An 18,760-nucleotide genomic window follows, 5' to 3' on the forward strand; every position below is an offset into this window, starting at 1 on the left:
TATGTAGAAGGCCCTGTGCCAGGCAGTGGGTATAGAGCCCTGAACTTTGGAGGGCTAAAATCAATTTCAACTTCCTATTGGCCAGGAAGTTGTAATACTTTTTGAAGTACTCAGAGTATAAATTACAATGATAAAGCAATTATTGAACATTTGCCCATTTCTATCCAAATAAGTCTGTGTTTACTGAAGTATAGTTGATTTACAGTATTATATTAGTTTCAGGTATACAACATAATGATTCAATATATTTATAGATTATACTCCATTTCAAGTGATTATAAAATACTGGCTATATTCCCCGTGTTGTCCAATACATCCTTGAGGCTATTTTACACATAGTAGTTTGTACCTCTTAATCCCCTCTCCCCACCTCTCTTGCCCCTCCCCTGTGCCCTCTCCCCACTGAAAACCACTAGTTTGTTCTCTATATCCGTGAGTCAGTTTCTGTTTTGTGATAGTCTTTCATTTGTTTATTTTTTAGATTCCACATATAATGATAACATACAGTATTTGTCTTTCTCTGTCTGACTTATTTCACTAAGCATAATACCCTCCAGGTCCATTCATATTGTTGCAAATGGCAAAATTTAATTCTTTTTTATGGCTGAGTACTATTCCATTATACATATACCACATCATCTTTATTCATTCATCTGTTGATGGACACTTGGGTTTCTTCCATGTCTTAACTATTATAAATAATGCTGCTATGAACACTGGCGTACATGTATCTTTTCAAATTAGTGTTTTCATTTTCTTTGGATATATACCCAGGAGTAGAATTGCTGGATCATATGGTAGTTCTATTTTTAGGTTTTTTTTGACAAAACTTTGTAGTGTTTTCCACAGTGGCTACAAAAATTTACATTCCCACTGACAGTGTACTAGGGTTCCCTTTACTCCATATCCTTGCCAACATTTGTTATTTGTGAGCTTTTTAATGACAGCCATTCTGACGAATGTGAGGTGATATCTCATTGTGGTTTTGACTTGCATTTCTCTGGTGATTAGTGGGATGCTGAACATCTTTTCATGTACCTGTTGGCCATCTTTATGCCCATCCAGTGAATTTTTTTCCTAAAAATACTGCATTTTTCACTTCTAGAATTTCTATTTGGTTGTTTTTGTTTTATAATTTCTCTTCCTCCACTGAGATTTCATATCTTTTCATTCATTGTAAACATAGTTTCCTTTACATCATTGAGTAAAATTGTAATAATTGTTTTAAAATCCTTCTTGGTTAATTCCAACATCTGGATCAGTTTGGGATCAATCTCTATTGATTATCTTTTCTCTGGAGAATGGGTCACATTTTCCTGTTTTTTTTGTTGTTGTTGTTGTTGTCAAGTAATTTTGGATTGTATCTGTAAATTGTGGCTATTATGTTTGGGAGTTATAGATCTGTTATACTCAGGAGTAGTGTGGGTTGCTGTTGTTGTTTTAAGCAGGCAGTTATTCTGGCTGGCCTTAACATTAAAATTCTGTCTCTTGAGTGGCAGCTCAATTCTCAATATTGGTTTTATCCTTGGCTGAACTGCTTTATGTCTCTCCCACATATACAGGTGTAAGGCTCAAATGGAGACTTGTGCAGAATTTATTAACAGCTCTTAGAGATCACCCTCTCTGATTCTCTCCCCTTTTGGGACTTCACTCCTCATTTTCCTGTGACTGTGGCTGCACTGAACTTTGAGCCTGGTTCTTAGCCAGACAGTTTCAAGTCTTCTATCAGAGTTTTAGCCACCCCTACATAGCACAGATCAAGCTTACCCACAGGCTACCATTGCTTTCCCTTCTTCCAACTGTTGAGTCACCTCCAGTGTATGTCTGATTTTGGTCATTTTCCAGTACCTTCTACAGAAAGTTGTTTTTGTGTTTTATTCTGGCATTATACTGTTATCTGAAGGAGGGTTGGTACAACTGGAGCTTTCTTGGCTATGCTAGAAATGAAGGTCTCCTGAAGATATTAATCTCACATTCTATAGTCTTTTTTGTTTCATTAGTTTTGCTTCCTTAAATGTTGGTTCTTCTGTTTGGTTAGTGTAGCTTCTGTCTTTCGTGATGTTAGTTTTCCTCAAATGTTTGCAGTTATTTACATATTTTGAACAAGATAAAGAAATAAATGGATGCAGGGACATGAGTGGTTAAAAGTATTTTAAGTGAGTTTATAGATCTGAATTAGGAGGGAGAAGCTGGAATGTGTGCTTAGTCCTACAGTTTGGTTCAGTATTTGAGATTTCCTGTTTTAACCTCCTCCCCAAACCCTTTCAATCCAAGGCCTAATAGACTACTCTCTCTTTCTTCTATCAAATTAGCTTCTCTAGCTTTTTACAATTTTCTTTTATTTTTACTGTGGTAAGAACATTTCCTATGAAACCTACCCTTCTAAGAAAATTTTAAGTGTACAATACAGTATTGTTAACTACAGGCACAATATTATACAGCAGATCTCTAGATCTTATAATTTTCTTTTTCCTTCATTCCTGAGACACAGAACAGCAAAGGAGTACCTTGGGAGCAATAATTTATCCCCCTAAAAAGGAAATGAGGGGAGCGTAGTGTGACTGTAGACTTTAATCCTCCCCATCATGTATAGTTATTTTCACTTACCTGCTTTAAAATAGCAACACAAAGGAGAAAAAGACGTTGGGGTTGGAAGGGAGCTACAGATTGGAGGAAGGGGAAGAGGATATAAAAGACAGATTGGCATTCAATAATTTCAACTTCCTTTCAATGTGCCTTTTTATACTGCAGAAGCTCAAAAGGTAAAATTTAATTTCCTAGACCCCCCTGCAGCTAGGATTCTGGATTTAGGTTCTGCCAATTATGGACAATGGATAACTGGAAGGTAGAGATGTAGGAGAGTCTGTATGTACCATTAATTCTGTTTGTTGGTAAACATGATCACAGAGCTATGTAGTTTTTCTGTAGCAGTATTAGCAACTCAGAGTGTCTCATCACTAGAGCTTTATGGGTATTGGGGGACAGGAAGTGAAATCCATTTCGCTGATATGGTTGCTAGCAGGTACACAATGGCTTTGGAGTTAGGAGTAGCAGCAGCTTCCCAATTTAGTGATTCCTAACTTGGGAAGTGGCAGTTGCTTCCCCAGTGGTCTGGATGTGATGGGACTTTGAGGGTCATTCCTGAAAGTTTAACCTAGTCTGTTTCTTCAGCCATCACAGTGATTCTCTAAGCCATCTAATGCCCTGTAATAAATCATTTTCTGCTTCAAGTTGCTAGACTAAATTTCGTTTTCCACAATATCAACATAGGTGGGAAGGTTTACTCCTTTTATTTTCGTCAGCCTTAATCCCATTGCAGCATGTCTGAACAGTACTGACTGTTTCAACTATTTTATTATCTTTCTTTTATGTACTCCTCAATATTTTTCTCTACTTTCTTTTCTTTCCCTTGAAGGGAAGGCATAGGTTACCATTATAGGGAGTCAAGGGGAAATTTTTTTTAATTTAAGTTAAAAATAAAGTCTTGCTATTTGTTTTAGTCCTCTTTATAAAACAAAGACATTTGAAAACAGAATATCATACAGAAAATATTATTTGTCTTTTCTGCCCAATTAGAAGCTTCTTGAGGAAAGGGGACACATCTCTCTTGCTCCCTCTACTGTACAAAATTATCTGGCCCACAGATGTTTCTGGACTGACTGATGGAACAATAACCAAAAAAGGATAGGAAAAGAGCCATTGAAGACTTTTCAGCACTTTAAAAGCATTCAGATGGAATATAATGCCACCTTTAAAAGTGCAAGGCAGATATTTATGTATTGATATAGAAGGATTAGCAAGATATGTAGTATACCTCCATTTATATTTTAAAAATTCATGTACATATGCTTATAAATGTATAGAATATATCCCTAGGAGGCTATGCAGCAAACTGGTCATAGTGGTTGCATTCTGAGAGGGTGGCTAGATGTTTGAGGGCCAAAGGTGGGAGGGTCTTTTTTTGTCTTAAATTATTTTATTGAAGAATAGCACATATAGAAAAGTGCACAGATCAATCACAACTGTACAGCTCAATGAGTTTTCCCATTTTTAAATGTACAGTTTAGTGTTAACTATATTTGTTTTGTTGTGAGGAGGGGTCTTTTAGTTATGTACTCTTCTGCACCTTTTTGAGTTTTTGCCACAAGCATGTTTTACACATTCCAAAAACACATTTTTGAAAATGTAAAGCACCTTGATACTTTATAAAATAAGGTATTAATTGCTGGATGTTGGATGTTATTAAATTTTAAGAGATTTTCCTCATTTTTTAAAGTCTTATAGTGCATGTATAAACATGGAAAATTGAAATGGGAAAAAAGTTCTACAAAAGTTCTACTCCCACTAAAATGCTGTAAAATAAAGTACACCAATTTATTTCTGTGAAAACCCTAAAGCTTGTCAAATTTTGGTCTTCATGGTAAGATGTTACTAAGATTTTTGCTTCAATAAATTAATATTTCCCATCTGTTTTCAGTTAGGCATTAGTTTTAATTATATGCTAAGACAGAACTTTACTCCAAAAAATATTGTGTAGTTCTGAAGTCTTATTGCCTTAATTCGACTTGAACATAATTTCTGAAAATTGAATGTAGAAATTTATGTCGAATGTTTCAAATGATTAAACTGATTCTACAATAACTGGTGTAAAGGTGAGTGTTTTTAAGTTGTATAAAGGATTTCCAGCAATTATAGTCTTCTACTCAGAAAGCAGTGCCATTTCCCAGGTACATGTGATGATATTACAAAGTATTAAAATAAAAAATAAAAAGATGAGGGCTTCCCTGGTGGCGCAGTGGTTGAGAGTCGCTCATGTCCCCGTCCAGGAAGATCCCACATGCCACGGAGCGGCTGGGCTCGTGAGCCATGGCCGCTGAGTCTGCACGTCCGGAGCCTGCGCTCCGCAACGGGAGAGGCCACAACAGTGAGAGGCCCGCGTACCGCAAAAAAATAAATAAATAAAATAAAAAATTAAAATAAAAAAAGTATTCTCTAAATATATCTAATAGGGAGGCTGTTTCCTGACTGTTTTGTTCTACAGATCTGTTTACTCTTGTGCAGTATCAATTGTTGTAAAGGAAACTGGTTAAGTAGAGAAAGAAATATATTTATGAATGACAAATAGCAGGTCCTCTGCATACCTGACCGAAACGATAATTTTCAACCACCCCTGCATTAGGACCACTGCTGGTCTGGATGATTGATCCATATTCTAAAAAACTGTAAAATGTCGGTACTCTTACTTCTTCATTTGTTCTCCTACTGTCACTCCCTTGTCCTTTACACACCAATCCACTTGTGGACATTGCCCTGACTACTTTCCAGCCTCCTTCCTGCTGACAAACTTTATGCAAAGTCATAAAAGGAAAGTGCTCTCCAGTGTGTGCAGGTTGAGGATGCTCTTAGTGCAACAGAACACAAAAATTTCAACAGGAGTCCAAAAATTAAACTGTTCTTAAACAAATTAGTAACCGAATCTCTGAGAATGAAGAGTCTCTTTAGTTGAACGTTCAGTATTAACTACAGAAATGTACTTGTACTAAATTCATTTAGGAAATAGGATAAACTGAAGACACTAGAGCATTAGGTTTATTTAGAGATTATTCATATTTCATTCTTTCCAACTAAAAACAGACTCTAACATACTACGAATAATCAAGTAAAGATATTATACACACAATGAAGAAAAATATCATAAATAATTTTCCCATGAATTCTTACAGAATTTTTAGTTTTGGATTTTTGTCTTATTAATAGGAGCGATGGGCACGGAAAATTTAACAGACTACTATTCCTAGACCTGCCACCTGTTAAAAGTTTGAGAATCACTATTTTAGCAGAAGTATAGGCAACTAGTACCATGCGGAAGTTGTGACAATTTAAAAATTAAGTGGATCAATGGCACACAATGAGAATAGAGGGCAGAAACAGTTTCTCAAAATCAAGTTTCCCAAATCAAGATGTGAAGATCAAAAGTTAGTTTACAATTAAGGAATCAGAATTTGGTGTATGTATCTCCCTACTTTTTACTTAAAGAGACAGAGTTTCAAGTAGTTCTAAGACAAATAAATGAGTTGTCTAAGAAATAATTTCTAGTTTTTACCTTAAAAACCAGACTGTTCCTAAGTATTTCATATCTAGATGATGATATTCAATGCCAGATGATACCAAGAAATTGGAATTATTTTTAATTTTGTTAGATGTAAATATGGCATTGTGGTGATGTAAGAATACAACAATATTTTTCAGAGATGTATTTAGAAATACATATGAATAAGATGACAAGAAGTCTGGAATTTGGTTTAAAACACTTTGGGGACTTCCCTGGTGGTGCAGTGGTTAAGAATCCTCCTGACAATGCAAGGGACATGGGTTTGAGCCCTGGTCCGGGAGGATCCCACATGCCGTGGAGTATCTAAGCCCATGCGCCACAACTACTGAGCCTGTTCTTTGGAGCCCGTGAGCCACAATTACTGAGCCCACGTGCCAGAACTACTGAAGCCCGCACGCCTAGAGCTCGTGCTCCACAACAAGAGAAGCCACTGCAATGAGAAGCCCGCACACCGCAACGAAGACCCAATGCAGCAAAAAATAAATAAATTTATTTAAAAATACACAAAACGCTTTGGAGACAGCAGCAGTGATAGAGATGGGTAAAGCAGGTGTAAATTTTGAAATTTTGGGTGCGGGGTATGCAGTATTGTTATACTGTTACACTTTTGTAGTATATATTCAAAATGTTTCATAAAAATCTTTAAAGAATAAAAAAGAAATAGAACTATGTAGAGTTAAAGAATTTCATACCATCTGATGTTTTTAAAATGGATGAGTCAAAAGAGAGTCCTTTTGCTGAGATCTCTATACTCACTGGACTTTTAGAGCTTAGAATATGGGTACAAGTATGAAGATTAAAATATTCATTCTAATTAATATGCAGTTACTTAAGAAAACCAGTCAACTTTCCCTTTAGATACATGGATGACATTCAACTGCATGAAGAAAGATACTTCAGGGAATACTAGTTTTGCTCAGTGAATAAATGAGTATTAAATAGCTATTATTTTCCTATAGAAACATAACATTCAGTAAGATTTATTTTTCTGATTGCATTATAATTGGGTTAAAAATGCAGCAACTAAATGTGGCTCATTTAAAATGTTGCCCAGGTTTCTCTTTATTTAAATAGGAGTAGGTATATTTATACATAGAGCAAATGCTAAAAAAATCTTAATTTTTTTATTGACATGAACAAAAGGCTGCTTGTTGGAAAAAGCATTAAGACAAAAGTGGGCTCACAGTCTGGCTTTTACACCTGTCTGAACCATTCAGGAAGAAACCTGGCTGGACCCTGAAGTGAGTTCAACTCATGTCTACCCAAAACAGCAGCTGCTTGGAAACAGGACTTTAAGATTTCTCCTGTTCAAGCTTGATTTTTTTTCTTTTTTAACAAAGGCAAAATCTCTTGTGGTAGCAAGAAGTTATTTTAATATTTAAAAAATTAATCTAATAGAGTTTGTTTTCTCAGGTAGGAAGAGTTTTTACATTTTTCTACATATTCATATTGTTCTCTTTTGAAAATTAATGTTTAGGGACTTCCCTTGGTGGTCCAGCGGTTAAGACTCCACACTCCCAATGCAGGGGGCCCAGGTTCGATTCCTGGTCAGGGAACTAGATCCCGCATGCAGCAACTAAAGATTCCACATGCCGCAACAAAAGATCCCGCAGGCCATAACAAAGATCCCACGTGCTGCAACTAAGACCTGGTGCCACCAAATAAATAAATAAATATTTTTTAAAAAAGAAAGAAAATTAATGTTTTATTCTTCTAGGAAAATAAAGTAGAAATATGATGACACTTTACAAAGCTAATACCCTATAAACTGGTTATACTGTGTACATAAACTGGTCTATAGTAATAACTTGAAATGTGGTTAAAGATGTACATGAAAAATATTCTTTGTACATCCATAGGATGCAGTATTTTGCATCCACTAAATTCATGCTTTAAAGAATACCTAAAGACTAGGGAAATGCTTATGGTGTATGTTGAGGAAAAGCACAGTATATTTATTTTTATAAATTTATTTATTTTTGGCTACATTGGGTCTTTGTTGCTGCGCGGGGCTTTCTCTAGTTGCGGTAAGCAGGGGCTACTCTTTGTTGCGGTGCGCAGGCTTCTCACTGCGGTGGCTTCTCTTGTTGCAGAGCATGGGCTCTAGGTGCGCAGGCTCAGTAGTTGTGGCGCAGGGGCTTAGTTGCTCCGCGGCATGTGGGAGCTTCCCCTACCAGGGCTCGAACCCATGTCCCCTGCATTGGCAGGCAGATTCTTAACCACTGCACCACCAGGGAAGCCAAAATAGTATATTTATAACCATAAAGTTTGGTTCCAATTTTGGAGAAAAAAATTCATATATGGAAAATAGAAACGAAATACACCAAAATAATGATAGTAGCTAAAATCTTGAGTTGCATGATTTCCTTTACCAAATTTTCTATAGTCTTCAGATTTTCCATGAGAATGCATTTTCATTTAAATGAGGAAAAATTTACGTATACTATTATAATGGCCATACTACTTCTTTCAGCATTGCTGACACAAACCACAATCAAACAGAATGAAATTTAGCACCAAACATATGTTTTCTACTCCGTTTTATTTGCCTATCAGAAGCTAGGAAAAATTGTTGCCCCCTCCCCCGACAAAAAAATCTTAACTCCTAGATTGATTCTGGGTCTCTTGGGATAACCTCAACATAAAAGTGTTTTTTTTAAGGGCTGGTAATGTTTCATTTCAGAATAAGTTTTTTTTCTTTAAGATTCTCTCAAATATATATATGTTGTATATATATATATAATATTTATATTATATATACATGTAATATATATTTTTTACCAGAATTAACAATTTTACTGGCCTGTACAAGAATATAGATATTTGTGCTTCTAAGTAGAAAAGCAGTACACTATTCTTTATTACACAAGGGTCTTAGATAACTGATACGGCAGTCCCATTCATCAAGGGAAATTCCTTCCTTCCACTATACATGGTAGTGGCATAAGCAGATTGCTATGGGTCTTTGATCACAAAAAAATGTTTCCTAGTCTCAGTAAGGTGTATGGGTCCATAAAGAAAATAGATCAGATGATATATTTTCAACACTAGAAATAATGCATACAACCTTCGTAAGAAAATCTTTTAGGGCATGGACCATGACTTCTACAAATTTATAACAAAGTCCATGGGGCTGGGCATATAGTAGAAAACTAAGAAATACCTGAAGAATGAATTACATTTCCATAGGCAATTTTATCTGCCTACTGTTTAGAAGCACAGTTTAAAATGGTGGTGTGGCAGAAGGCTTTGATATTGTAAGAGATGTAGGAATGACTATGGCTCCTTTCCCATCCTGTAGGTACTCCCCTACTTCTGTGTGAATGCTTACAAAGTCACTGATAGAACTAAGCATTATGATATGATCAGATGGTACCAAATGGCATTCTTTGACTATGTCATAATCATGTTGTGCTCCTTGGCTCCTAACTCAATGGTTCGTACTTAACGAGCCAAAGAATGCCCCGAACAGTCTAGCTTATTTAATAAGGTGATTTTGTTTTATTTTCTGCCGTGGCAATATTCTCAATCAAGAAAATATCAGTCAATGCCTGTCTTGTATGTGTAATACATTCACTTTCAACTCAGTAAATAGGTCAAAGCAGTGTCCTCTGACTACCTACCTCCAAAGTGCAAAATAAATAAATTTTTAAAAATTAAAAATAGAGATTATAGATATGTAAATTTTAGCCCCTGATGAGAGCGAGGAGATAGAAAAAGTAACATCCTAAGCATATAGGCAGGGCTTCTCTAACCAAAGACTGGTCATCACAATATGGTGCCCACATGAAGAGTTTGGGTGGCTTAAAGAAATGCTAACAATTTACTATGAAAAATAAGGCTGATTTACCTTATTAAAGGCTGTTTAATGTCTAATAGCTGATAAGTAGTAACACAGCTATTCTTTGTAGACTTGCACAATCAGAATTTCATTTCCGTAGCTCAGAAGATTCGAAGTTCACGTTTCTGTACAAAGCAGAAGTTTCTAGATTGTACTAAATATATGTAAACTTTTACACTTAATAATCAATGTTTTTTAGGGTGTAGGATAGATGCCAAAATCATTTTATTCTCAAATTAATTTTTCTGTCCATACTTGCATATTTCTATTCTTAAGAAAATGCAAACGGGAGGAGAAAGTAGTGTTCTTGAGAGAAAACTGCATGCCAGGAAGTGCTAGCTTTTAGCCTTTGTGTTTTTAACCAAATTACAAGTATTATTTGTTTAAAAAGGTATATGTGAATGTATACTGTGAGGCAATTTTCACCGAAATAACTTCAGCTCTGAAACATATTATGACACCAAAAATGTCCCAAATATATAATAAAACAACAAACTTTAAAATATCACTTTTAAAGTTTCCCTTTAATTTTCTGATGAAACATTTAATATGTGCTATTATAGGAAGGTAACCATTAAAAATGAATATATTTGAATTCAAAACTAGATTTTGTTTTTTACTCAAATCTCTAAAGTGTTTGACAATTTGACACTGTATTTTACTAGTCCTAATTTATTTAATAATTCTAATTTTATATCCAAGAAGTATATACTTTTTGTCTGCCCATTTTTAATTAGTAAATTAGTAGAGTGTGCTTATTATTAATATCCCTGATTCTGAACTAATGAATTATTTATAAAATGGTAGTATTTAAATTAGAAAGTGCCAACATCGACAATGGCACCTGTTGAATGCAAATACAGAGATCTTCCTCTACTTGTGATGATAAACCCATCGTAAGGTGAAAATAACCGTAAGTCGAAAATGCATTTAATACATCTAATCTACCAAACATCATAGCTTAGCCTAGTGTACCTTAAACGTGCTCAGAACACTTACGTTAGCCTGCAGTTGGGCAAAACTAACACAAAGCCTACTTTATAATAAAGTATTGAATACCTCGTGTAATTTACTGAATACTGTACTAAAAGTGAAAAACAGAATGGTTGTCAGTGATGGGTTATTCACTCTCGTGATCGTGTGGCTGACAGAGCTGAGGCTCACTGCCCCTGCCACTGCCTACCTCATCACAGTATTGTACCACATGTCGCGAGCCCGGGAAAAGACTGAAATTCAAAATTCAAAGTATGGCTTCTACTGAATGTGTATTGTTTTCTCACCATGGTAAAGTTGAAAACTCTTAAGTGGAACCATTGTAAATTGGGGACCATCTGTAACTACTTTCAGCAATCCAGCAATCAACTAAATACCACATTAACTACAAGACAGAGTAAAAGACGCCAGATTGTCATTAAACAATATCTCTTGAATACTTTCTACATGTCAGACATTAAAATAACCACTAGTGAACCCAATGACCAGACACATAATGTTAGCAATAGGGATAATATTTATATAAAAGATGGTGGGCATGGAACCCTTCTGTGTTCCTTAAGGTCAGTGGATGATTTAATAAGGAGTCTGTCACCTTTATCAATTCCTTATGCTTGACTTGTATTAAGTAGTGGATTCTCATTTTGTTTGGGGTGCGGGTAAAAGGGGTGGGTCAAATGACACATTACTTGAAATAAATATAAACTCACATTCTCTTTCTCCCTTGTCTCCCCTAATTATGTTTATTCTCTATATTGTTAATTGTGGAGCAAAGAAATTATACGTCAGTTTTATAAAGTTAATTAATTTTATCCCAGATTTCTATGATATGGCTGCCTACATTTGAAGAAGGCTACAGAAAATGATGACTGAAAAACCTACTGACATGTAACTGATGGTCCTATCCATCCTCAGCCCATGGGAAGAGTGTTCTTTGATGTATGCCTACTATTTGTGGTCTGTTACTATTTCTGACCCTGACTCTTGGGTTCATTGCCTTTGCTCAGAAAGCGTCACCCAAGAGTTTAAATTACACTTTTGCTAGACGTTTTAAAGAAGGTACTAATTATACATTCATGGTTTAGTTTAGTTCATTGCTCTTTTGATATAATCAAAGACAATACAACTCAAAAGTTGTCTGTCATAATCTTCTTAACTGTCGCCCATTGTACTGATGTCACAATTACATAAGAGCCACTTCAACAGCTCAACTAATCTATGGATATATTTAGTCCCTACTCTCAGAGGCTTTTAAAAGAGCAAATCATAATCCAAAATTTGAAATGTGTTAAAATGACACTGGTCATAAGCGTCCCAACTGCTACTAAACAAGTTAAAACAGCATGATAAATTTGCTAGAGTCCATACACCCCTTAATTATAATGAATAATCTTTAGAATAAAATATTAATCATTTAACTTTTTCTAAATTTATCATTTCATCTTTCTACTGTTAATTTTCTTTCAGTTATTACTTTTATGTTATTTGGTTTTAATATAGTACTAATACATTTAAGCCAATATAATATTTTTCTTTAAAAACAAACAAAAAAATCGATGTAGTAAACTGTTAACATTTTAACTTTTTAAAAAGATGGTCCCCAAGTTGCACAGATAGAGAATTTAAGTGATCAAAATAAATTAGGACAGCAAGTCAAAATTCAAACTGACAAAACACTTGGGTAAAAAAGTAACACAAATCTTCCTGTTTTAGGGATCACTAGATTGTGTTATTACTTTTATATAATCGACAAAGGAAGAACTAAAGAAAAAACAAGACACAGCAAAACCCAGAAAATTAGATCATAATGAAACAACTAATTTCTGGATGCCTTCGTCTTAAGGCATCATATTATTTCACTTGGAACCATTCACTGGGTTGGCACTTGTTTACCTGAGGTGTTCAGTGCACCTCTCTCTGCTTCCCTGTCCTATTTGTACTTTTGACAGAAAGAGGAGTCTCTCTCCAAACAAGGCTAGCTTTGTAACAAAGCAAGCAAAGGAAACAAACAGGGCACTTGGCAATTTCCAGCCACTTCCAGGGAAAGACAGCAAAACTCTCCAAGTGCTCTTACAAGCACGTATTATGGAAAATACTTCTTTAAAAAAAAAGGTTCCTTTTTTGAAGACTTATTAAACATTCCCTGCCCCTCATTTGGAATAGAAGCAGGTGTGGAAAGGGTCCTGTAAGTATAATTCTCTGCAGAAGTTCCACCGAGAGGGCAGTTACCGTTGTCACCTGCAAAGCCTCTGCGGCTGCGAAGACGGGACTCCCAACACCAGAAGCACAGGGGTTGCAGGGCGGGAAGTATCCGAAGTCTGGCCAAGTTGAGGGCAGCCGGCACACGGGTTTGTTGGGCGGGGAATCCCCCCACCTCACGCCCGCCAAATTTCTCTCCCCTCCTTCTCACGTCCCGAAATCCTCCTCTCCTCTCCCTCACACGCCCCTAAATCTTCTCCGTTCCCTCTCACGCCCCCCAAGTCTTCCTCTCCCTCAAACTGCCTCCTGGAGTCACTCGAATTCCCTCTCGCCCTCTTGAGTTTTAACTGACTCTTTTCCCTTAAGATAGCTCCGTTCAAGATCCCCGAGTTCCCGCGCGACCGCCGGCTCCCGGCCCGCCGACACTCACGAGAAGAAGGGATCATCCTCAAAGCTGCTGCTCAGCATCCCGAACATCCTGGCTCTGTCTCGGGCGGCGGCGTTTGCGGACAGATTGGAAAACGATGTAACGCCGCGGCCGCGACCCGAGCCAGCCGGTCCAGCACTTGTCGACGCTTGTCTCCCAGTCGCTAAGGCAGTGCCTGTCGGGAAAGGCGGTGCTTGACGCGGAGCTGCTTTCCCATTGAACGCTGGTCCCATAACGTCACCAAGATGAGGCGGGGAAACAATGTGCCACTGCCATGGCAACCGCCATCAACACAGGAGACTGGAAGTCTGGCCACGCGCCAGCCGGGCAACCCATCGTGAAGCCTCGGGTAGCACAAGATAGCTTGTTCTCTGGGCTGCAGGAACACAGAAATCAGTCTACCCCTTGTGTGACCTTGGGCAAATCCCCCTCGGCCTCGAACCCCAAGTCTCTTTTCGGGAAAATGGAGATGGGTCAAGATTTAGGCCAAATGGCGTCCAAAGACCCATTCACCGGCCACATTTTGTGATCCACAGCAGAGTCCTATATCCAAAATGCTCTGTGGTGGTTGGTCGGACACTGTGAACAAATAATAAGAAAAGATATGCAAAAAGTTTTTGAGTACAGTTAGTAAATAGTGTACCCAGTACTTGAGGGAAATGGGATGAGGCCTATCAGATTTCAACAATCTTTGCCTTTTGTGAGCCTGAACTGAAAGCAGTGTTTCCCAAAGTGGGAAATGCTTAAGTTTTACGTAGACATGTTCTTTAAAAATAAGATGAGAATTTTGCTCTCTTCCATCCTCTTTCCAGTCCCTATTTCAAGAAGCAAGTCTCACTTTGATGCTGGTATGTCTTTAACACCTTCTCCAGCATTCCTTAACAGAGTAGGACTCAGGCACAAGGCCTGCAGCAAGCAGCCGTAGCCAACTAAAATTCCATTACTGTATATTTTTGTTTTAATTGTATTTATATCTGAGCCTTCTGTTTATGGCAAGTGAAACTGGTTTTAAATTTAAAGCAGTAACTAGTCTTTAAACACTAAGTGAAAAAGTGAGCTAATTTAAGGAAACAGTACAGGTGGGATTTGGATATGTTGGGGGGGAGGGGGGAGGGCATCATGACAGTGGTTCTCATACTATTGAGCTTTGGAAAACACTGTCCTGAGAACGTGCAGGAGCCTAGAGAAAGGTGGAGAAGAAGAAAGAAAGAACATTAAAGAAAGAGAAGAACAATTGAGTCTAAGAAGAGAGAAAATGCACCTTGCATGTCCATCCTTAATTAAGTGGGCTCCCCAGCCTCTCTAGAGGGCTGTCATGTGGAGACAGAGTGTTATCCATGGCTCCACAGGGCCTCCTGGGATTGGGCCAGAGAAGTGGCACTCTGCCAGAGTGAAGAAGCATGCAGGGCCTGATTTGGAGGTGGCAGGAGTACTCAGGGTTATTTTGGGAGCCAGAAATTTAATCCTTTGGACCTTTTACCTCCCCACCTTTAGCCAAGTTCTCTGGCAGCCCCCCTTTCCCGAGACTGGTGACATGAGGTTGGGCAGCCTTCACAGCCCAAGTTGAGATAGTATAGCCCTTCCGGGGAAGAGGATATTTTCTTCCCCAGCCTCAGAATGAAGTTCAGAGAGCATATACATATTAGGGATCTTCTTGACTAGTTTCAAGGCAAAAAAAAAAAAAAATAGTTTTAGAAGACCTGAAATTATTTTCTCTTTAAAATAATACAACACAAGATGTTAAGGAGGCCACGCTTTAAAAAAAAAAAAAACCAAAAAATACTTAAATGAAATGGGGTAAGTTATTTGTGACAAATGATAGGATTAAAATAGTTCTGGATTAAGGTCAAATAAAGCAACTTGTGAGAAGTTTTTCCCTCTTGTTCCCATTGGGATTTTTCTTAGAATTGCACTGTTAAAACATGAAAACTTTAGTCCAGGCACAGGTTAGTCAGGGAGTTACCTGGAGCTTCTAAAAACAGTTTGGGCCTAATGGCCAATGCTTAAAAAATAGTTAGTAGAGGAAAAAGGACAGTTGAAGCTAAAGAGACCTCATCAGTTTCAGATCAGATAGGTAAAGAGGGAGGAGGTGAAAGACGAGGTGGGTTGGCAGAGGATGAATACCAGAGGAGGGGAGAATAGAGATGCAGAGCAGGACTAAGGGGAGAAGGTCTTGGACTTGGCTGTAGATAGAAAAACAATAGCTCATATTTACTGAATGTGTGCCAGGCACTGTTATAGGCACTTCCTGTGTATTAACTCATTAAATCCTCACAAGATTTTTATGGAGTAGCAATGGTTTTTTATCTCCGTTTATAGGTAATGCAACCAAGACACAGAGAGGCTAAGAAAATTGCCAAAGTTCACACAGCCAGTAATTGAACTGGGTGGGGTGCCTGGAGTTTTCCCTGGTGGGGGCTACTTACACCAATGTGGGTGATGCGCCACACTTAAAGATGCAGGATGAAAGCAAGTTATTATTTCTCAAAATTATGCTGACAAACTAAAAAATGGACCCAAATTAAACAGTATAAAATTCAGTGGGAATATATTAAAATCAATTCAATTCAATTGTACAAATATCTACTGAGTGCCTACCCTCTGTCAGTGATTGATCTAGACACTGAGTTGTTGGTGAACAAAACAGACAAAAATCCCTGTCCTCCTGGAGTGTATATTCTTGTGAGGGCAGAATGAAAATAAATAACATAGAAAGTAGTATGTTAAAAGGTGATAGGTGTTAGGGGAAAAAACCAAGCAGGGTAAGGGGGATGGAGGTGTGTAGTTATAAACAGGGAATTCTGTGTAGGCCTCATCGTGAAGGTGAATTTGAGCAGGCTCACTGGAAGGAAGTGGACATGTATTGGAAGAGCATTCCAGGCCAGTGCAAAGGCCCTGAGGTAGCATGTGCCTGGTGTATATAATGCACTGTCTATTCATAGGTCCTGAAACTTACCTTCAGAGGAATGAGATAAGTCAAGTAAAGTGAAAATTACCTATAAGGATAATAGCTCCTGTTTGTACTTCTTATGTTCCAGGCATTGTATTAAGTGCTTTGTATACATTTTCTCATTTAATCCTTACAACAACTCTGTATACTAAGACAGAGGTCCCCAACCCCTGGGCCGTGGACCGGTACTAGTCCGCGGCCTGTTAGGAACCGGGCCACACAGCAGGAGGTGAGCGGCGGGTGAGCAAGCGAAGCTTCATCTGCTGCTCCCCATTGCTCCCATCGCTCGCACTACCGCCTGAACTATTCCCCTCCCTCCATCCCTGGAAAAATTGTCTTCCACAAAACCAGTCCCTGGTGCCAAAAAGGTTGAGGACTGCTGTACTAAGATGTTTATCTCCATATTATATATGGAAAACCTGAGACACAGAGAAATCTGGTGATTATCCAGTCAATTCAAATCCAAATTAGCCCTATTCCAAAGCTAGTATTCTTGCCACCACCCTGCTTTATCTCCCTATAAAAAATTAATCATTTACCGAGTATCTCTAAGTACTAGACACTTTTACATGTATAATCTCTAGAGAAGCAAGAATAACTACAATTCTGCAGCCTGTGGAACGAAAACCACATTCACAGAAAGATAGACAAAATGGAAAAGCAAGGACTATGTACCAGATGAAGAAACAAGATAAAACCCAGAAAAACAACTAAATGAAGTGGAGATAGGCAACTTTCCAGAAAACGAATTCAGAATAATGACAGTGAAGATGATCCAAGACCTCAGAAAAAGAATGTAGGCAGAGATCCAGAAGATGCAAGAAATGTTTAACAAAGACCTAGAAGAATTAAAGAACAAACAGAAGAATTAAAGAACAAACAGAGATGAACAATACAATAACTGAAATGAAAAATACACTAGAAGGAATCAATAGCAGAATAACTGAGGCAGAAGAACGGATAAGTGACCTGGAATACAGAGTGGTGGAATTCACTGCTGCAGAACGGAATAAAGAAAAAGAATGAAAAGAAATGAAGACAGCCTAAGAGACCTCTGGGACAACATTAAACGCAACAACATTCGCATTATAGGGGTCCCAGAAGGAGAAGAGAGAGAGAAAGGACCCGAGAAAATATTTGAAGAGATTATAGTCCATAACTTCCCTAAAATGGGAAAGGAAATAGCCACTCAAGTCCAGGAAGCGCAGAGAGTCCCAGGCAGGATAAACCCAAGGAGAAACACGCCAAGACACATAGTAATCTCTAACTACACTACCACTTAGGTTTCACTTGGAAAGTCACTGACCAAGTTGAGAGAATACAAAGAAAAGCATGAAACCCACAACAACGCTACAACTCTATTAAAAATACCAAGAGTTTGAAATGTCAGTGTGCCCTCTTTTCTTTCATCTATTAATTCATCAACTATTTATTAAAAAAATAGCTATATCCCGAGCACTATTCTAGGCATTGAGGATTCACAACTCCCTGGCCTCTTGGATCTTACATTCTAGCAGACAGCTCTTTTACCAGCTAATTCGGTAAAAGAATTGTTACAGCACTTCAGAATTTTCAAAATGCTTTTGAAGACATTATCTCAAGTGCCCAAGAAGACGTAAACAGGTTCTTGAGTGCTGGACTTTCAGACTTAATTCTAGCTCTGCAGAGCCACGGGTGCTAGGCCATGATAAATATCTTTACTACAGTTAATTTCAATGTGTTTAGGGTTTCACTGTCTTAATCCGTTTGTCTTAAACTGTGCACAGAGATGCTGCAGGAGAGTTACAGCAAATTCACAGGGGGTGCCATGCAACAATTAAAAATTTGAAGGAGGACTTCCCTGGTGGTCCAGTGGTTAAGAATCTGCCTGTCAATGCAGGGGACAAGGGTTCGATCCCAGGTATGGGAAGATCCCACATGCCATGGAGCAACTAAGCCCGTGCACCACAACTACTGAGCCCTCACTCTAGAGTCCGTGAGCCACAACTACTGAGCCCATGCGCCTCAACTACTGAACCCTGTGCGCCTAGAGCCCATGCTCCACAACAAGAGAAGCTTCTGCAAATAAGAAGCCAGTGCACCACAATGAAGGGTAGACCCTGCTCACCACAACTAGAGAAAGCCTGCATGCAGCAATGAAGACCCAGAATAGCCAAAAATAAAAAAAAAAAAATTTAATTAAAAAACTTCAAAGGAAACAGAAACTTGACATCTGTCAGATGTTGTGAATCTACTGGC

At 38.0% G+C, this 18,760-nt stretch overlaps 1 protein-coding gene across 5 annotated transcripts in view; it reads right to left on the reverse strand.

Annotated features, from left to right (window-relative positions):
• The window catches only part of MLF1 (myeloid leukemia factor 1), a 38,008-nt gene extending 24,002 nt beyond the window's left edge, over positions 1 to 14,006 (reverse strand). For 3 of the 5 annotated variants that reach the window (XM_060297614.2, XM_060297613.1, XM_030842418.2), the window contains exon 1: positions 13,576 to 14,005. In XM_060297614.2, the coding sequence (XP_060153597.1) occupies positions 13,576 to 13,805 (230 nt within the window). In that variant the 5' untranslated portion in view covers positions 13,806 to 14,005. Of the gene's footprint in view, positions 1 to 9,962; positions 10,079 to 13,575 lie in introns of those variants that run through there. The other 2 variants (XM_060297612.1, XM_030842419.2) reach the window with 2 other exon arrangements.
• Between the last annotated feature and the right edge of the window lie 4,754 nt (positions 14,007 to 18,760).

The sequence above is a fragment of the Globicephala melas genome, chromosome 4 (genome assembly GCF_963455315.2).
Source record: "Globicephala melas chromosome 4, mGloMel1.2, whole genome shotgun sequence".
Classification (NCBI taxonomy): domain Eukaryota; kingdom Metazoa; phylum Chordata; class Mammalia; order Artiodactyla; family Delphinidae; genus Globicephala; species Globicephala melas.